This window comes from Drosophila ananassae, chromosome 3R (genome assembly GCF_017639315.1).
Source record: "Drosophila ananassae strain 14024-0371.13 chromosome 3R, ASM1763931v2, whole genome shotgun sequence".
NCBI lineage: Eukaryota > Metazoa > Arthropoda > Insecta > Diptera > Drosophilidae > Drosophila > Drosophila ananassae.
Genome location: NC_057930.1, coordinates 11,114,002 through 11,135,960, shown reverse-complemented (window position 1 = coordinate 11,135,960; position 21,959 = coordinate 11,114,002). Strand labels below are relative to the sequence as shown.

The window sequence follows — 21,959 nt, the reverse complement described above, 5'->3', positions numbered from 1 at the left end:
TGTTATAGAATTAAGAAATACATGAAACTAATATGAATTATTTGAAAATAGTTCATCTACTCTCATTACAAACATTCCTAAACTTTGGAATGGAAAACTAGTTATGAATTTCAAACATTTATTCATTAAATCAATTTAAACTTACCTCTGTATAAATAATTTGAATTAAATCCATTCCATTTATGAATGAGTGAGATACTTTTCAACAGATCTTTCGAATTCCGAGTTTGTGAATGAGTTTGGGCGTTTTCAATAGATCTTCTCCACCACCCAAGTGGCTTTAAACAAATTGTTCGTCCCACCAAATGGCTTGTTTAATATATTAATAAAAGCCATTCAAAGGCTTGTTCGAGCAGCTCTAAAAGCCACCTAAATATGGTCATATGGCCATAAAGCCGGGCCCCGGCCATTGTTCGCACACACAATTGGCATATTAAATTACCGCTTTTGTTGGATATTTAACATAACATCACTAACCGATGCTATTTTTGGCCTTGGTTAGGTTATCTAAACAGATAATTAAGTCCGCTTTGAGCTGCGGCTGTCTCCCAGCTGATTGATTGACTTTATCGGCCGTTTCTGCTGGGGTCTTATCAACACTCTGCCGGAGTCAATCTTTTTGGCCTGGCCCGTCTCCTGGCTGGCCTATCAAGATGCAGTCAGAAAATGCATAAAAGAGGTATCTCACAGCCACAGCCACAGCCATAGCCAGAGCTGGAGCTGGAGCCGGAGACAGAGCCACGAATAACGACGACAATAACCAGAACGTAGGTAAGAGGCTCTCAGATTAAAACGAGTTTTTAACGGCAATCGTGTAGGCCGAGGAGTGCCATCTTTATGGACAGGTTAAGACAACTTCCTGCGTCTCCGGGACCAGGCCCCCATGGCGAGGAGCTGCTTGATCGACAGTTCGACATGAAAATGAAACCAAAAAGGATGACACACCAGCAAAACATTTCATGGTATTTTTATATAAATTAGTTGTTTATTCAATTCAAGATGTAGATTCTACTATCTAGATTATAGAAGTAACTTAAAGTCGTATTACAAAAATAGTATTCTATTTATTGCACAAACATGTATGTATTTTACTTTTCTAACATCAATCATTTATAATTTTTGTGTGCTAATCAAATTAAATACAGCTTCCAGCAAGAGTTGACACTTCGTTTAATAACCTCTGACATCTGGTGTCGCTCCAGGTGTTTCTTGGCCATGGGAATCAATCAAGACCCGGTTGGATTGTAATGGCCACCCGCATTCTGCACTTTTGTGACAACATTTCCAGTCAGGCGGCTGGCAAAAAGAAACAATTTAAAAATGCATGTAATACTTGTTTATAATTTGATTGATAGCGACAAAAAAGCTGGAACAAAAAAGTCGAGTACTAAAAATTGAATGTGTTGAAATGAATAATTGATACTTATATTATATGCATATCAGGTGTCCAACAAAGCAATTTTCAAATTAAAATCATTGCATCATTTCTTTTTTTTATTACTTTCATTACCTGGTCATCAATTCGTAATGGGTATTTCCATACAATTAAATAAAAAAATATACAGCTGGAAAAAAACTATATTCTGTATCAATATTCATTGTTAAATGCTGCAAAAGAATGTGTATTTATGACTGAAATGATTATTGTGAATTATTAAGGCTGTGGGGAAAAAATTGAAAATCAATGGATTAATTATATTTCAGCTTCCACTCCAACTCCAGTGTCCATTCCAGAATCCAAACCAAACCAAACTACAACAAAAGCGCCAACGCCTGTGAAAGAAATGAAAGAAAGAAACACAAAGTCTGGCCAAGAGGGTCCAGAGCATTATACATATACGTAAAGGATTAGGTGGACGGAGGGGGATTGGTATTTGGGGAATTGGGAGTTGGTTTCGACACTGCCACTTGGGGCACTTGCCACTGCCACTGGCAGAAAGAAAGCTCTACAAAAAAAATCTCTATAGTATATAGTAAGCTATAGAAGGTTCTACAACCGAGCGAGCTGTGAACACGCAGCTAGAAAAATACTCCAGCTAAAGCCAAAGCCTGGTAACTGCAGGTGAAAATGGATTCTGAAAATTGGGTTAATTGATGCTTAGTGTTTTGCCTCCGCGGCTGGGTTAAGTGGGGCAAAGGGGGCGTGGTTATTTAACGCCAAGTGGCTAATAGTTTTGTGCCACCCCACCTACCACCAACAACCTAACCGGAAACCGGAAATGCGCACAAGGAAGTACACACAAACATTCGCACACTGTACCAGCAAATGCCAAAATGTCGCCAGAGGTTAAAAGGGAAATAATGTGAAATGATGGGATGGGATGTGGGTTTTGGGTTAGCTTGGCTAAGAGAGCCACATAAATGCCATATACATGTAATTAGTATTTGGGCCATTGTCGAATTATACACACCGGGACTGCCCTGTTCCGTGAGATTGGCTATAAGTGTAGTGGCTGGACCGCCACTCCCACTAGCTCCACTGCCTCCACCAGCTGGCGAAGCACCACCATTGCCAGATGCACTTCCACCACCAGCACCGCCCCCAGGCGCCGGTTCCAGGGCCAGGACGGCAGCTAGATGGAGGAGCAACAGTTGGAGGGACAGGAGCAGCATCATCGATGCTCTAAGCGCTGGCCATTGCCTCCTCATCTTGCAATTCGGTATTTTGGCTATGTGCTTGTTGTACTCCCGCACCGGCATCAACATGTTCCATTGGTCGGTGCTTGGCTCCTTGGCCCCGATGGCGCTAATTGTGGACGATGCTCTGGATAATAAAACGGAGATGGAGGGAAAAAAAAACAAATATTAGCAATGAATTGGCTTTTTGGCTAAAAATGCAATTACGGCGGCAGCTATAGTTGTCCCTAGTCATTCTCCCCCACCCACCCTCTTAGTCAGTTACTAAATTATAAAATCGTATTAGTTTTTGTTTTTTTTTATAAAAATTACAGATAGTAGCTACAAATGGCCATCTGGCAGTAGCAGTTGCAATTAATGTTTATGGAAAGTTTATTGTTGCATCACGCACACACACACACACACACACACACATAAAAATGTATCTCAACGATGTCTGGATGGCTGCAATTAAAGTTCTTTGGTCCCGTTTAACCGACATCTGCTTGGCAGAAACAGGAATGTATCTCGGCCGAACATCAAATTACACATTTGGCATATAAATTGCTCAATTTCATGTATTTTGCCAGTGTCAAATTGTCATTAAACACACACACTCTTACACACACGGCAGGCACACCCCTGCGTACGCTAATGTATCTTGCAGATACAATTGCTGAAATTGCACTTTTAGCACTTAGCCACGGCATGAAGCAAAGCGTATCTTGTATCTCTCCCTTTAGTTGTGGAAAGATCTCTCCTCATTGCCTTAAATTATCGATTTATGAGCCGGATTTTGTACTTTTTTTTTTATTTATAAGATTTGCACACCCTCATCCGCAATAACACCTTGGTAGTAGCTGGTGTGTGTATTTTCGGCGACTTCAGTTTCTATCTCTTTGTTTATATTTATGCATTGCACTTGTGCCAAGAGCTTTCTCCTTTTTTCATCTATTTTTTTCTATTTTTTTTTGTTATTTTTTTTTTATATAAATTTTTGTTGCTGTTACTGTTGTTGAGTTGTGTTGTTTCTGCTGTCGTAGCCAGTGCTTTTGTTACATTTATAAATGGTTTAGAGCACACATGTGCTGCCTCACACACACGCACAGCTGTGGCTACAATTTGTAACTGTAGCGCATTTATAAACGCTGGATGGTGCTGGATGGCTCCTTGGGTGCTGGGCTCCTTGCTCGTTGTGCCTTGTCCTTGCTTACTACCAACGAGTATGTTTTCCCTTTTTCCGTTCTCAGTTTGCCGCTATTGCCAGCCAATGTTTACACACGACGCTCAAGAACTTTTTGTTGGTCGTCAACAAACCATCAAGCGTTTGCCATTGCTTTGCTTATCAGCTAAGATATAGGACTCTGGCTCGAGGATGAGAGCTCTTCCTTCGTCCTTTCGATACGCCGTACCATATAAATGGGTATGGGTTTGCGGTGGTCCCGGTTCCTCCCTCCACTGTGGCTCGCTTATATTTGATTTACCCTTCGGAAAACGTGCTCACATGCGGTTTTGTTGAATTTTCCAGTTGCCAGTTGCCAGTTTTTTTGGTTTTCAGTTCTTAGTTCTCAGGTCTTGGGTACTCTGTTCTTGCTTTTGTTGTTTCAGTCAATTGCCGCATTTTAAAAACGCATAAAATTGCTTTATGTTTGCCCTTCCATTTCCATTTCCGAAGGGAGTCCTCTCACTCCTCGTCCCAGTTCCAGCTTATCCTCTGGCGTAAATTTATGCAAGGCGCCTTAGTTAGGACAGACTCGAGGACTCGCACATGACAGACGCGTTGGCGTTTTATTCTTATTTTCCTTCAGGTTTCCTCCTCAGGGCATATACATACATATATTTGTATGTAGGTATGAAGATATTCGATGTGAAGAAAATGCAGGCTGCACAGCTGCAGTTACCTGGCCTCTGAGCTCTCTTTTTGTCTGATTGTCTGTCTGTGGCTGGCTGGCTCGTCCAATCCCAATCCGAATCCGTATCCGTCGTCGGGGTAAGTATCTGTAAGTGGTGCATAAGTGGCAGAGAAATGTTATTGATGATTTATTTGCATTTGGCATTGATATATGCTAATGTTTTGCCCCGACTGCCAGCCTGACTGCCTTTCTTTGTCTTAGTCACAAATAAAAATACAAAAAAAATCCCAAAAAAAAAAACGTACTGAACCGAATCGAGTGAAAGAAAATGAAGGAGAAGAAAAGGTTCCTCCGGGCTATGGATTATGTTATCTTTGGCCGGAGCGGCCTGTTGGCTTTTCAATTTTTCATGGCACCGCGCGACAGGCACCAGAAGAAATTATTATGGTTGGTATTTTGGTTGGCCCACCCCCTCTATACCTGAACCATTCCTAAGTTTTCCTTAAAGTCATTTTTATTTGCATTTCGTGATTTCGAACAGACAGATAACGCGTTGCATCGTCCGTCTTGGCCCGAACACTGTGTGTCAACTCAAATATTTGATTTAATTCCCTGACATAATAATTAATCACTCGGCACCTTTTACGAGACACACGGTCCGAGACAGAGACCTGGCCCTGTCTCTCTATCCCAACCCATAGACTCGGTTATTTGTTTATAATTAAATATTATTTGGCAGCCCAAATGAGACAGTCACTCAGCCATCGGCCAGTTTCATTTTTCGGTTTAGGTTTTTAATGCCTTTTTGTTTAATGAGTTACAAATTTGGTTTTTCAGTTGTTTAATGGCTGACAGCATTATAGATTAGTGGCCGAAAGTTTTTCTAGTCCCCCTCCATGTCATTTACATGAGAACTGGAGGGAACTGTTGGCCCCGCGGCCTTTTTTTGTCGTCCGTCTGTCGCCGTCTGTTGTATCTTGTATCTGGCTACTTGGTGGGTCTATGTATCTGTATCTTGGAGTCGAGTATGTCTCCGCTAATGTGTCCGATGTGTGTTTTTCTGGGCTAATAGCTAATAGCTGCCGGGCAGCCGCCGATGGGAATTTGTGTTAATTGTATGCTCGTTATGAATGTTCGTTGGCATTTTAAATTATTGCAGAGATTTTCATAGAAGAGAGTCTACAAAGACGCATAATTTATGGTTTCCATTTCCCCCCAGATACCTGTTGCTTTTAATTGGCTTTGGAAATGTCTGAATGAGAGCCCTATTTGGATAATTTACTTAAGCAAATCTTTGGCAAAAAGTTTTCCAGCTGATTCGACTTCACTTAGCTCTCAACCCGGAGATTAGCATATTGGGAAGAAGAGCGGAGAAGAAAGGTTGTTGTTGGTTCCCTAAGAGATTGCCTTATTCCATATTAAAAATTCATAAGCTCGACTGTCAGGCCTTGAGATACATTTGAAATTCAAGTGCCTCGGCATGGCAAAACGGCAAAACGGCACACGCGCATCGCTAAAAGTGTCAAATTGGCAAATGTGGACTTGGACTTGATGGCTGGAAAACAAATACAGAACCAGAAACGCAACTCGGCGAAGGAGGAGGAGTAGGAAGGCCTCCTTCCCAAACAAACTTTTGATGCCAAAAAGAGTGTGAGTGCGAGAGTCTATAAGAAATTGATATCATTTATCAAACTGACACATACAGAATGAGTCGGGTGAGTAAATGGGGGGACAGGGACTGGAGCTAAAGCGAATCTCTTCTCTGGAAACTTTTGCAAATGAGGCAGCAGTCGGCGGCCAACGCCACATAAATAAACATGGGCTGATGTAGGGGGTACATACATGGCTCTGCCACAAAATTAGTTCATTAAAGAGGTTCAGAGGCAGGAATTTGCATAAAAACAGAGGCACAAGGGCAAGATGATTCTTTTCCCCCAAAAACCTCAAAAAAGAAACGCACAAAAGCGAAAAATAAATGTAAATTGAAGTAAACAATGCAAAGAGCTATTCAAATTGTTTTCTTTTTTATTATTTGTAACTGGGCCAGCACCACCACCACCACCTACCACCCCCTACTTCAGAGGAAAAAGTTCGAATTGCCAAAAAACTTCAAAAGTCAGCAACATGCAACATGAATATCAAAATCAGAAAGGGAGTGTTGCTGCTTCTGCTGTAAAAAAATAATAAAAATAAAAATAAAAATATATAAAAAATTGTTAAAGGGCGGTGGGCTGGACAAAAGTTGGTATTGTGTATTGGTGTTTGTATTTCGGGGGAATCGAGTGCAGCAAATCAATGCCCAACAACAAGAGCTGCGTGTCAGGGCCAACACATAGCCCAGAGCTGTGGAGAGCTGTAGAGCTGCAGAGGAGAAAATTCCCCCAAAAAAATATATTCAACTTGTATGCAACCCAAACAACAAATAATTCCAGGAATCTACCGCTCCAACCAAACCACCCAAGCCCCTACCTCCATCTCCATCTCCAACCCACTTGTAATAAAAAATATTTTCAATAATAAAGTGTATTAAGTTGTGAAGTGCACACACATCCATACACACTCGAGTGAAAATAAATGAAATGTGAACCATGGAAAAGCTTCGAAAAGCAATAAGAGTGAAAAATTCTCATATCCCTCTCCCTCCCCATTTTTTTTTATATTTTATTTACAAAACAAAGAAATATAAAAACAAAATTTTATATAAATGAATTGTGAAGGGGAGGGGAGTCGGCGTGTAAATACAAATATAAGAGTTGGTACAGTTGAAGGGGGGAGTTTGTTACACATTCCATGGAGACAACTTTGGTTGGGGTACTATACTACGGGTAGTACTCGTCCCAATAGCATAACGAATTCGAATCTCGGATATGGATACCAAACGAACGCATGAATGTGTCAATGGCTCAAACCGATTTATCCAGCATATTAAATTCTGACATCAATGTTTGATTGTCCAGCCATACAAAAATTGTATGTATAAATGAAAAGTAATAAAATGAAGGGAAAAGCGATATCTAACAGAGGGGAAAATGGTTTTATTTACGAGTACTTCCCTGAAATTGAAACTCATTTAAGTCTGAGACTCATTTGTGGGCCAGCTTGAAAGTTTCGATTGTTGGAGTTTCACGTTTAAAAAGATTACATTTGGAAGTGAAGTGGTTCTCTCTCTTTTTGACCCTCTGAGCTTTATTCTTCAAAGCCATTGTTGTTGTTTGACGAGAAATGGACTGGGAATCTGAAGCGAATTGGATTTAACCTCTTTTTCTGAGCCATCCAGTCTCTGGCAGAGGTTGGATGCATGGAAAAAGGGATTAGAACACACACACACGTGCCGAGAGGAATGCCAGAAGGGATTTGTGTTATGCAGGGAAGCCCGAACTTGCAGCACATACTTGTTGATGTTTTTGGTTTAAGGTCTTGGATGCAAATTCTTCCAAATATTCTATAGAGTTGAACATAAATCACTGAGAAATAGAAGCCATTTAATTATTCTTCCAACTTTCCAATCTTTAAAGCCCCATTCACCTGATGGCCTAATCCATTAGGCCGTAGTTTTATAATAAGCAGCTCAATTTGCCATTCTCTTTGGGCTTATCTATATAGCCACGAAATATTGGCCAGTTAAGGGCCAATGGGCCAGCCAGCATGGTCCGTTTACAAATTATCGCTTTTCGCGCTGCCCGGTCAGGTGCTAGCTAGCCTGCCACGGCATATGCTAATTAAAGGGGACACTCGCCGAATTCAGCCCGAATTCAGGAACTGGGTCAACGGGAATGACATCGTCGAAAATGCATAATGGCATTGCCATCGACATAGGCATAGTCATAGTTTTGGGCTTAAAGGCCCGGGCTAACGGCGCTGAGGCAGGAGAACTATCAATCTTGTGCGAGGCAAACATAATTTATAACCAAGGGGGCCCTGGGAGATGCATCTCTTCTACACAGACCTCTTCTGCATATGAAGCCCCACCAAAATAACGCCCACTTTCGTAGCTATACCTTCGCTGCCAAAATAAAGGCGTGTCTGCCAGTTTCGGGACAAAAGGCAATGTCAGTTGCCGTTCTTTTAATGAGCCGCCAAAGCGTGAAAAAGCGCAGCAATGCCGTCCGCCCCACGGAATGGAGATTGGAGAGAGGCAGGGACCAGGCTGATAATTATGAATGGAGCCAACTGTAAACTGACACAAAACAAACTCAACCCATATACCGACACACATGTGAGGCCATTGAGCTGTCAGCTGTGGCGACCTCGCTGATGCGGCAGCTACACCCAAAATGCAACGCCCCTGCAAAGGTAAGCAGCTTAATCGAGCCGCATCTACTAGCTGCATCTCCGGCACAGCCCCTAAACTCGCTTCCAAGCCCCATACCTAAGCCAAGGCCCAAGCCCCAAGCCCATCCAGCATGGCAGTCGTAGTCGGTGGTGTCTGTGCCCCACGTTATCATTAGTTGCATCTTAGAGGCACTCAGCCGCAGCTGAAAAGCTTTCAGACCAGGGTACCCAGCTAACAGGTGGCACTGAAAGAAAAAGTCAACAACTAGGACTCAAAAAATGCATACAATTTTCAAGCCAAGAGCAAGGATAGAGGTTGCCTGCCTGGATTATTAAACAAAAGTTTAGTAGTGTTTTCTTTGATAATTAATATTAAAATCCCTATTTCCTTTCAGTGTACCATCGAAACCCTGAGTCAAGTGCATACTGCAAAGGATAGGATAGTAAGAAAAACCGAGAGAGAGAAAAGAAAAAGGAGAAAAGCCAGGTTCTAGGCTGCGGCTGAGCGTTTTATTAATTTATTGCCTTGACGATAGTGGAACAAATCTATTAAAATGCGCATATTAAGCCGAAAGCAGCTTAAGTAAATTACGCACTTATAGATGGCAATAACGAAACCGAATCAAGCCACGGACAAGAATCAAAGCCAGGCTGGCAATCAAACTGGAAATTAAAAAACCAAGAGATAGAGTCCCCACTAAAACAAAAGTCAAGTCGGGCCCGTAAAAATGCTTTAATGGAGGGGCACTAAAATATAAAATAGAATCCAACTAGAGATGGGTAGTAGACTAGACTTTTTGTTTTACAGTCGAAGCTAGTGTACCCTTTGACTAAGAACAAGATTATAATAAAGATATAGTTTAGAGTTGGATTAGAGTAGAAATATTTTCTTGTTGCAATAAAATTAAGAAATGTTTAAGAAAACTTTTATGATCGGAAAAGAGGCAATAAATCGATAATCCACAACTCGAAAAACCTTTCAAGAAAGTGTAGAAACAAAATCGTACAATATCCCTCTTAAGTCGACATAAAAAAATGTTTTAAAAAAACGAACAAAAGCCGGAGTTATCATTAAAACCATAAATAATTAGTGGGACTTGATGGCAGACTCTGAGAATCGGCCTCTGATTTGGCTCAGAAATTGCTTAATTAGTCACGGTTCCATCGGCGTAAATAATGTATAAAATATGGCAAGTTCTTTTTTGTTCGAATGATAAACGTTTAGTTTGGATTTTTTATGTCTTCTTGTTGTTGAGAAATTTGAGAAATTGTTTCTTTTTTTTTTGAATATTGTGAGAGGGATGTTTTGATATTTTTTGTTAATTTGTTGGAAAGTGTCGAGAGTGTCGGGGCAGCCAACCTGGGCGGCAGTTTATTTATGGCTTTGCATTTATTAAAATATACAAAAAAGGGTGAGGAGGGGAGGCCTTGCGTAACAGGTTGTGGCTGGTGTGGCGAGTGTGTGTGCCGTGCCGTTGAGTTATTTAATATCAATTAGGGAGTCCGCTCCAAATGACTGGGCCACAGCTGATTTCAAAATAACGACACGCATTTCACTTTATTCTTTATTTCAGTAATTTTTTTTTTATGCTGTTCAGCCTAACAAATGGCTGCAATTAGAACAATATGGCGAAATGCGTACAATTTGGAGGTTTTTTTTGTTAAGACCCAGAAGTGTCTGCAACCAGAAGTGGCATGAGGTCAGATTACTTGGCCCTCGAATATTGATAAATGATCGGCACTCGATCGCAAGCAAATGAGAACTTTTCAGTTAAACGTCTATGTGTCGTAATTATTTGACATTTGGCCGAGTTCATTGTTCGCTTTTATATATAACATACATGAGTATTTTTAACCGAGTGTTTGGACAATCAATGGCCCGACACGACAGTGATTGATTGGCGAAGGAAGGAGATATTTTTATTATCTGGAACTGATTCGAAGAATTAAAGAGACTGAGAGTGTTCTGGATGCCATCCATGACTGTTTAATAATTTGAAAACAATAGTTGGCAAACATTCTCCGCCGCAGAAATCACACGCTAAGTGAATCTGATTTGCCTATAAAGCAATTTGTTAGCAAATCCAATAATAGGGCCGCAACCACAATTCAGTTTCGAACGATACTGCACACAACTATATACATATATATTGTAAAGAACCGACAACCAATAGCCACAATGCCAACAACAATGGAATATGCCAAAACCATCTCATTATAAATTAGATTGAAATTCATTTTTAATAATTACAGGGCTTCGGTCTAGGTCTAAAGTTCAGGTTTTTCGATAAAAAAAAAAAAAAAGAATTATAACATAAAATAACCCGGAGCTGTGTGCTGAAAATGTTCCACTAATTTGCGGCCTAACTAATTAATGGTTTGTTGCCCAAAAACTCCCCTACACTTGAATCTACAAAATGCGAAATAAATAAATTGATTGGAGGCTCTCTCGGATCCAATTCGTTGTGGCTGATTGAGTTTGAAAAACGTTCACAGCAGAAATATAATATGTGCCCACTAATTGACAATTAAACAGGAAGTACATAGTTGGGGAGATGGTATATATTTCTAAATTGCATGATTGATAAAAGTGGGATGCCTGGAGGGTGACCTGGCCTGGCCTGGAGTTAGGTGGTGGCAAAGTGGAAAACTAAGCGGCTAACTGATTTCCGAACAAAACTTTCAACATATTAAAACTGCACTTGCCAGGAAATCGTCCTCTGTAGGTCCTCCCTCCCACTTTCCAGGTTCTATCCCCAAAGAAAAGGCGCTCAAGTATGTTGAACACGCGTCAAGTTCCTGCGGCAAACTTTTGCGTCAACTTTTGCAGGACCAGCTCAGACCAAGGTGAGTCTCAGTTCAGTTGGTCTGGGCACTTAAGAGCCCAAAGTGAACCGCCAGCTGGAGCCATTGACAATGGCAGTGGCAGTGGAAGTAGCACCACCACCACCACCAACAACAATAACAATAATTCTAATTAAAGTTTTCAATTTGAAGTTTCGACTCCGGCACTCCAGCCACCAAAAAAGCGAGGACAAGGAGTGAGGGAGTCTCTTATCAAGAGCCAACCTAGGCGATGAAAACAAAGCCGGGCAGGGCAGACAATGCCAGCCAGCAGACAATGGAGCAGAATCGACTACAATGCAGTCCCGAAACGATCCCCAAAACCAGACATACACTGTCAGGAAGTGGGATAATATTTTATTAAAATATATATTACAAGGAAGTAAGAGTATAGATCATTGTGCCTTAGAAGCCAGGCCTTACTATATCCATTAAATATATATGTTTCTTTATATTTGTTTTCTTTTAGTGTATAATGGGGTAATCTAATAACAAATAACTTCGGGAAGTATTAATCATATTCTCCGGTTGCTAGTCTGTGCGTGTGCTCTGCTGCTACTAATTATAAATTTCAATTGTTCAGTGAATGCATTCGGCTGACGGTCTATTACAGAGAGGCAAAGTTTTTGGCCCAATCCATTGGCTGGCAGCCCATCAAGCGTGTCTAAGCGGCTCAAACCATTCAGGCATGCACACCACGACCAACTATGAATCATGCAACGATGCTCTGGCTCAGATTCAGTCGTAGTCATAGTCTCAGTCCCCTGGCCTATGTGCTCTGGCTGATAATAATAATCTGCATAATCAACATCATAATGCACACACAGAGCACACACTCAGACACACACAACAAGTGCTGGGGCTTGTTGGGGGGAAGAGATTAGGGAGTCTGTCTGACAAAAGGCTTTTGGCCAACGTCAAAAATAAAATCTCAACATGAGTTGGCAAACAAAACAATTTAATATACGAAATTACATTTTTGGAGAGTTGTCTTTATGGAATGAGAAAATGTTTGTTTTTATTTTCATTTATAGACTGCTTTTGATTTAAATTTTGCTTCTTAAAGATCGCCTTTCTGTCTTTTGACTCTTGAGAGATATTTTCTTCCTTTGGAAATCCCTTTTTTCTAAGAATTCTGGAACAAAACAAAGCATAATTATAAGAGCAAAAAAAGGATAAAGGTTTCTATTCAAAGACAGGCTTGGGCTTAGATTTGCTTTCTTGATTCTATAATACCCGGTACTTTTAGAGATCTTAGAATCTTTAGAGATATTTTCTTTATTTTAAAATCTCCTCGTTGTTAAAATTCTGGAACACACCCGAAATACAACAACTGCAAGTGATTTCAGAACTTTGTATTCTATTAACTTAAAGTGAGGTTGCTGTCTCTTTTCTGTCTCTCCGATCTTAAGAGATATTTTCTTCATTTTAAAATCTAATTTTTATAAGAATATTGGAACACCCCCGAAATGCAACAGCAGACAGCGAAAAAAATGTCTAGAGATTTGACGGATTTGTGTATCCATTGAGAGCTGCAGGCGAAATCATTAAAAGCAGTCGCAGAATAAATAAAAAGTGAAAATAAAGAAGGCAAACAAAGGAGCCCTCCGCCACGCCACATCCTCTGGCCTGCGTCAGCAAGTCCTTATTTGAAGCCAACCTGCCCGGCCCGGCCCGGCCTGGCCCGCCCACGTTCAAAATCCATAGCAGAGGAGAACAGAGCACCATGACAAATCAATATTGGTTATTTTTGTATGCATGAACTGGAGGCGTGTCGTCCTTCCGTCTGTTCGCTTTGGCCACGCCCCCTCCTCCGCCATACTGCCAAAATAATCATCACAAACCTTGACGCCGCACGCATATTAAATAAACTGGGAAAAGCAACCAGTACCAGGACCAGTATCAGGACCAGGACTAGCTACAGCGACAGTATCACAGGCAGCGAGTATCTCATAGATACATAGATACAAGTACTCGTGCTCTTGCATGCATAAATTAGTTCGTTCGTTTACAGCCACTGACACTTTTTTTTTTGGCCAACAAAAAAAAATTAAAACAAAAAAGATTGACAAGCTCGATTCCCGGTAATTAAGAGGGAGTTGGGTTCACTTCCATTCGATTCTATTTCCTCGCCGATGAAGGATGGGCCTTGAGGCGGAATTAGTTACGAAACCCTGGATGGGTTGGCTTAATGGATGGATTGGTTAGCCAATGAGGCTAAAAAAAAACAGCCAACAGTTGGCTAAAATTAGCGACTAAACCATGGGGGTTATAGGTAATGCTAATGGAAAGTCAATTAGATGGAAATAGAAGTTGGATAAATAATTAATTAAATAACTGCTATTGCGAGTAGTAGTTAGTTCTTGATCTGTAGCTCGCTTTAGTAGCTTGCATTGAACTCTTTGTCTTCTTGACAAATATTTAACAGTTCATCGGCAATTACTTTGCCTGGAAACTAAGTGCCTCTCAATAAATATCCTTCTAACAGGCGCTATCCTTGATGAGCGTTTTATTAGCCCAATCTTTGGACTGGCAAATAGCAATTACCAACAATTTTGGTGCAAACTGCAATTTGTTTCCATGCAACAAGTTGAGGCACAAGGCTGCAGGATATCTCTTAAATTTCCAGGAAAACGAACTCTCCGGAAAACGAAAAAAAATTTAATCGCCAAAAACTCTCAAAGCTCTGAAATGTGGATTTTGTATTTGGCCACAAAATGAAGAATCCCTTGGATGCAGACATCTGACCGAAAAAGCGAGCGGAAAACTGAAAACTGATAATGATTGTGGCCTGCGGGGGCCTTTCCACAAACCCCAAAAAGTATAGAGGATGCACAGAAAAAAAAAGATATCAGATACGATTTCAAATGGAATATATTATGGGGAGGATCTATTATGACCTTTTTTTTTCCGAGTGGACTTGGAGGAGGAGAAAAAAAATAGACCCTGGGCAATAACTGGCGCCTGCGTAACCAAAATTAGTTCGGAAGGACCACCGGATTTTCGGGGGGAATATTAAAAGTCAGGCAGGCAGGCAGGCAAGCAGCAGAATCAGAATCAAAATCAGGCAGACAAAATCAGATGACGTCCCTCCTACTCCCTCCACATGGACAAACAAATTTTTGGGGATGTGCATGTGCAATGAAGGGATACCCACCATTCGAAGGATATGCCAAAATATTCCATGGCATGGTGGCCATGGGGGCGTGCCAGTGGCATCAGCAGCAGAATCATCAGCAAGAGGAGGAGCAGAGGAGTAGCAGCATGGCATCATCATTAAATATCATTAACACAGCAACGAACAAGCAGCACAGACAACAGACAACAGACATCTGACAGCAGAAACAGCAACAGCAACCATTTGGTGATATCATTAACAAGAGCTGGGATACGGATTTTAGCCAGGGTAGTGGAGAGCGGAGATATTGGTAGTAGGGTGCTTTAAGCCAAAAAGGAAACTGAGGCAATAGCAATTGCAAACGGAATCGCAATAACACAGAGACAAACACACAGGCAGTAACATCTCGACAAAAAGGAAGCAAATGTGTATACAAAATGTTTTTAATTAAACGCTTCCCCCTTTGAGAGCGTCTTTGGTGAAATGAAGTTGACAGACGCTCCTCGCTCCTGGAACTCCTCCCTCTGAAAATTGAAAATCCAATGCCACCTTATAATGCTATCATTGGCAAAAGTCATCAGCAATTTTCCAGGAATATATACCTTGAATATTTCAATCAGTTTGGGGTCTGAAACGAGGTCCTTGGATGGAAGTATATTAGTTTGGAGGTGGAGCCTGACTCTCTGGCAACCGAGTTGATTGCCACATTTGCCTTTTTACCCGCAAAGATGCAACAAAAAGATGACTGACTTACTATACGAGAGTGTGTGTTGTGTATATTCTGGGTTATGGATGGATGAGTGGCTGGCATAGACGAATGGTTGGATGGCTGCCTGGTTGGATGCAAAAGTATAAAATTACCAAACACAGTTCCGACATTATGCAATGTGAGATGAACCACTGACGACTGACTCTGTGTTGCTGTTGCTATGTTGCTGTTTTGCAACAATCCTTTTGAAATCACATAATAATGTGCATCTCTCGCTTTAGTGTTTTTATTGCAGATTATGAAGAGCAGTAGCCCAGGGAACAGCAGTAGCAATTGCTGTGTGAATAATTACATCAAAATCAACAAGACCAACAACAATGTTCGAGAGTCAGACAAATGCATTACAAGCACAATAAAAGATTATGCTCTGTGATTGTCTGTTATTATTATTTTTTTTTACCAGCTTCCGAGCTCTCTACAGACTCCCTCCCTGCTCTAAAGAATGGCTTCCACACTGCTTGCGTTTGCAACAAATGTTGTTATTTATGCGCTTGAAAAAGTTTTTAATTGATTTAATAAGTAATGCGATTAATACCGAACAATATGCATGGCAGAGAGATTGTATATCTGGATGCCAGACATTTTAACTCGAACTCCTCTATCCACACAACAGATCCATAGATACTCGACTCCCATCCGCCTCAAGTGTATGAGTTTTTCTTGCTGATTTGCGGCTTTTGATGTTTCGGTTTGCATCCATGTGTGTGTGTTGTTTGGCCTTTGAAAAGCTTTTAATTATCCGCTCGACTCTTGAATCTGCGATATTATGCTCGAGGCTTTAGGGGGCTTACATCTAATGAATGGGTTCGATTGGGGATTACACCTCCGACGGTCGCTGGTTGAAATTTTCAATTTCCACAACGCAGGAAAGTCGTTGGCGTGACAACCACTTTGGACATCCTTTTTTTTTGTGCGTCCCATTTGGCGGTTTCCCAACTAACTAAATGTAAACAACCTTTTCGTAGCTCCAACCGTAAGATAAGCACCTTAACAGAACGTATAATACTAGATAAGAACTGTCAATTTATCATTTTTTCGCATCTCCCTGGGCCCTGGGCAGTGGTAAGCTATGAGAAATTGCAGTGCCAGTGGAAAGAAAAACTGTAAACAGGCGTGTGAAAGGCGTTTGCTACTCCAGAGCTACCACTGATTGCTCCACTCGTCCTCCTTATTTCGGTTCGGATTGCCCATGACAAAGTAATGACAGTTTACAGCAGATGAAATAAACAAATGACCAATGCCCAGGCCAGATGAGTTGAGCTGTGCGGGATGATGGTGGGTGCTGGGCAGCTCCAAAGGGAGTGAGATGGCACTGGGAGAAAATAATGGAGAGACAAGGGAGCTCTATCTCTCTTTCAAGAGTGGCTATGTGGTACCTGGTACAACTACTTCAAACCCTATAGTTTCCTTCATAAACTTTATTATTTACTTTTTGGCAAAAACATTTCTCCCAGTGAGGTCTTAAGCATTTTACTTCCAGTTGAGAACTGAAGCTGATCTCCAGCTTCTTTTCATTTTGTTTGTTCGCAGCAGTTAAATGAAATGGCATGTTAAAAAAAAAAAAGGAAAATAAATATAAAAAGAGTGGAAGCCTGGGAGATAGTGGCAGCAGGGGGTGATGGGTGGGTAGGTGATGGGTGGGTGCTGGGGCAGCGAGCCACTGACAGTGACTGACTATCATTACGCATTTATTGTTGTTGTAGGAGTGCGCCTTTGTGATGGTCAAGCAGATGATGACAATGATCATGATGATGATGATGATAAAGTTAATGATGACAACAGACGTTGCCTGGGCTTTCAATGGGTATGAATTTAATAAAGCTCCAATACAGGCCGCCATGGCAACAACTACAGTGAGTGCAAAAAGGCGGCATCTCATTCCCCCACTCCACAGTCCTTCACTCCAATCAACCACCACCACCCCAGCCACCTCTTCAAGTCCAACAACTATTTTCAATTATTGCCAATCAAATGTTGCATTCAATTGATGTTTACATGCAGCCGAGGCAGTCATATTATGAGCCACCCACTGCTACACTGCTACATTGCCAGCTTATTTGATTTTCAGCCTTTGGGCTAAAAACGGGGGGGTAGTAGGAGGGGGTAGCTAGTGGGCTGGTGGGTGGGTGGGGGCGTTGCCTAAGAGCCATGTAATTAGTTTGCAAGTGAGTGTCGGGATTAATCTTTGAGTGTGTGTTTGATTGTCGCCACTTCACATGAGACTCTCTTCCGCACACCCACACACCCACATCATGGCAGTGCAAATACCCAACCATTATGAAAGTGTATGTGTGGGTGGGTGTGTCAGTGGGTGGTTGGGTGGTGTGTGTATGCGGTTGTTGGTCAAAGAAAGTGCGTACAACAAACGTTAATTGAAGGCATTGCAAACAGAGAGCAGGCCAAAGACAGAGATGGACTTCAAAAATGCATACCAGAGAAAGAGATAGCTAGTGGCAGATAGAAAGAGTAGGCAGTAAATAATATTTAATTAACAACTTTGAATCCAGGACTATTCCTGGTCTAGAAATGAATAATAAAAGGCAAGATATCACATGACAGATTTGTTTTTGGAAGGCTATTAAAGGGGGGTTACCATTGAGTTATCTATTTAATAAAATATATACTAATACTAGTTAAACAAACATATATAGTAGCTCTACAACCTCCTTCTAATTAGGTTATGTTTGAGTGTTGTAATATATTAGAGAAAACCACTCTACCCTCCACTATTTCATCTCAGGGCCATCTCCGTCACAGTGCCAGTATCTCTGGAGAATCTCTCTGGTCAACTTCATATATAACATATATAACCGAACCCCAAGACCCACATCCATACCCAGTCCCAACCCGTGCGAAATTGGAACCGCCAATGGAATTTAATCAAGTTTTATTTGCACTAGTCCGAGGTCCCTCGATAGAGCAGATGAGCAATGAGAGCACATCAGCAATAAAATCAGGCACATGTGTGTGTTACAGTACAGTGAAGACTCCTGCTACGATTTTTAGGTGGCTGATACTGTAGTTATTCTACTGTACTTATTCGTAAGTCAACTTTATGGAGTGCTTACTGTTTATATCCCTGTATGTGTATTGATTGTCATAATTAAACGCTGCTGCTGCTGCTTCTGTTGTTCAATTCCTCTGACCATCACGTATCTTGTCCGCCCATTGCCCACCGCCCACCTCCCACTATCTGGCCTTCCAGCAACCACCCCCCACCCACCTCCTTTTGTAACTGCGCTTTAAAAGTTTGTTGATTGAATGCAGCGCTGCACAATTGTTGCAGAAGGGCAGCCATAAAGTGGCCTTATACAAACACCCCTAGACTTCCCCCACCAATCCACCTACACACATGAGCTCTGCCAGCTCTACCAGTTTTATAGCCATTCTTTTGTATACTCTGTGGATTAGTTCTTCATTGTTTAGTTGGTAGTGTGGCGCTATGTGTTCTGCGCTCTGTGCTCCACAGATAGCTGAGACAGCTCAGAGAAATGCCAAGAAATGCATTTCGACTTATCAGGGGTGGCGGAATGCCCCAGAATAGAGGAAGTGTTTGGCAAAATGTGAGGCAGATTGCTGGCGATGTGTGCAGCTCAACTGATACTGCAGCTGCTGTTGCTTCTAAGTAGATAGGTGGGCGTGGGCGTGGGCGTGGCAGAGTGCATAGCTAACTAGCTGGCAAATGAGCAGACCGGCCATCAGCTCACTTAAGCAGCTCAAGCTCCGAATAGATTTCGGGTGCCATGAATAAAACATCTCAGTTAGGAGTTCAAAGCTCGGCATTTCAGATTTTCTCGGAAATGGAAATCCACTAAATGCCCAACTTAGTGAGGCTTAAAGTGATGAAATGGCCAACTACTAACCATAGTTATTTACTAAGCTCCATACTAAACATATCACTCGCTTCAACAGTTATAGAATTTAACCAAAAAAACCACATTTAAATTCCAATATCTCAACCACTTTTGACAAGCTCTCATTATCCTTTCGACATTGAGAGGACATTTTTTCATTTAGTCCAGCACTCCAGGGGCACATTAAAGAAGGTCCTTTCACATTTTCACTTAGTTGTTACATTTTATTTGCTTATTTATGGCCTCCTTTTACGCTGTCCGCTCCAGTTAGAGTTCCATTCCCTCTTTCATGTCAATTGTCAGCTGGCTATTGACAAATATTACTGGCACCACCCACTCGTCCTGGGTACTGGGTCCTGTGTCCTGTGTCCTGCCTCCCCCCCGTCCAGAGTTGTTATGATTATATTGTGTGCGACATTGTCAGAGACCATTTCTATACCCACAACACGTACAGTTCTCCATTGCCGGGTCGTATAATATGATATTTGCATGAAATTACATGGACATTGGAGGAATGGGAGTGGGAAGGTGGGAGTGGGAGTGGGTCCTGGCCAAGAGCCTTTGGGTTATTAACATGCTCTAGAGATTAGACCGACGCCGGCAATGATGACAACATTTGATTTCTTTTCCGTTTACACAGGACCTCTACTCCAGAGCAGGACTCTCCCTCCCAGAAACCTCAACCTTTGTGCTAATCAGCGCAAATACCAAAATACAAAAGCCAAATCGAAAGTAAAAGCAGAAATCAGTGAAAGAATGAATGAAAGGAAAGGAAACTCCTCAAAAAGGACTTCCCAGACACAGACACATACATACATACGCTTTAATATTCCACCCTCGCTAGTCAATCAAGAAAAGGAAAAAAAATTTGATATGCCTCTGGGTTTTCTGCCTTTTTTGTATTTTCTGTTTTCTGGCTTGAGGTTTTTCTGATTATTGATTTGTTCCCTTCAGCCTGTAAACTGATATTTGGCATTTGAAATGCGAATGCGAAGAAGTTATCCTTCCCTGTGATGTATGATAAACTCCAGTCGACTGGTAGTCTGCGGCTGGATTAGCCGCTCAACGATTTAAGTGATTGTATATCTTACAGATATACGATTTCTGGTTGTCGCCGTCGCTGGCAAAGAAAAACAAGTGGCGGGATTTAATAGCTTTGGCCAGGATTGTCTGGCTGGCTGGCTGGCAGGTGAACTGCCATCTCCTTGATACTCCCACCTTAGTCCTTACAGTTTAAAGTGATTTGTGGTGTCTTGAGTTGGCTAAGAAAGTTTCCTATTCTCTCTATCTGTCTATCTGTTTGTATGTCAGATGGGCTGGAGGTTTTTATGGTTGTTCAGTTTTGGAGAAGTTCTTCTAACCAATCTGGGTAGCTCAATTGCGGAATTACACTTTGATTAACAAATGCTAATGTTGTTCCTATGTTTCTCTATTGCAGTAGTCTTTTCTGTGGAGTTTGATTTGTGTTCGAGACTCAATAGACTTTGCTTTTATTGAATGCAATTGTTGGAAAAGTTTTGCGGATAAAGTTGTTGAGCTGCAATTGGAAGCGATTGATTTATCTGGGAATGGATTGGATTTTATGTCTCTCCGAAAAAGACCCAATAAAGTTAAACGGTTATTTAAATTGAGTTGAAACTTGTAGAGCCATTTATTTACAGATTTATGACTTGCTTTAAGTCTAAAGCCGAAACTTTCCTTATCCTTTTCAAATAAATTCTCACATTTTCATTATTATCCACGGGGTGGAGTGACCCTTAATGACCCGTTCCCCTGCCCGATTTCCATTATCAAATACTTATTTAACCTTTTTGGCTTAATTTCAATTTGAATATTCCACTGTTTGGATAACATTCGCAATGACCTTTCGTACAAGTTGTGTGTCCGCCGCTTCTGTCAGTAATTAAAATCTGTCCAAAGCTTGCAATTAAACCCGAAAAAAAAGAAATGAAACCAATTGCTAACCCCTGGCAGTATAAGAATACAATGTATATAAACCAGAGCATAATACCAACCTTGAGTGGAAGGATCCTGGCCTGCTTAGCGGGGGAAAGGACCACACACACACACCCAAACAAAGCAATTAGCAGAAAAGGACGCACGAACGAAGAAAGGATTCGGATTCCAGCCAGCAGTGTCTGTAAAAAAAAAAAGAGAGAGCAAGGTAAAATATATTTGCATTAGCCGGGTTGGAATAAATAAATAAATAAATGGAATAACAAGGACCAACAAGGACGAAGGCAGGCAGGCAACGGTGGCAACAGTGAGCCTGTGAGCCATGGAAATACTTTTTTAATTTCCTTACGCGCCGCAATTGTAATTTGTGTCTTGTATCTGAACTGAAATGTTTGTCCTGGCCAAATAAAGTTATAAAAGCATAAAGACCAAAGTCTCGGGGCACTAAACACGCTATCCTGGAATCTGGGAGAGTGCGTTTCTGTTGCACATAAAACTCCATTGATTATATTTCTGTTTGCCGTTTGCCAGTTGCGCGTTAAATGGGCCTTAACCGAAGGAGTAGGAGTGTGTGTGTCTAGGATCGCTTCCTGTTTACATAGCATAGTCCTGGCACACGCGAACCAACCCAAAATTTCATTGGCAGGCCATGGAGAAAATACCTAACAAATAAAACG

The 21,959-nt window shown here is 41.4% G+C and overlaps 1 protein-coding gene across 5 annotated transcripts in view; it reads right to left on the bottom strand.

Annotated features, from left to right (window-relative positions):
- Positions 1-963: 963 nt before the first annotated feature.
- Positions 964-21,959, bottom strand: part of LOC6506841 — a 68,696-nt gene continuing 47,700 nt past the window's right edge. For 2 of the 5 annotated variants that reach the window (XM_044716599.1, XM_044716601.1), the window contains 3 exons: positions 21,342-21,464; positions 3,448-4,614; positions 964-2,764 (listed from right to left, as the gene is read on the bottom strand). In XM_044716599.1, coding sequence (XP_044572534.1) covers positions 2,203-2,706 — 504 coding nt within the window. In that variant the 5' untranslated portion in view covers positions 2,707-2,764; positions 3,448-4,614; positions 21,342-21,464 and the 3' untranslated portion in view covers positions 964-2,202. Of the gene's footprint in view, positions 2,765-2,822; positions 4,615-21,341; positions 21,465-21,959 lie in introns of those variants that run through there. The other 3 variants (XM_044716600.1, XR_006507532.1, XM_001965224.4) reach the window with 3 other exon arrangements.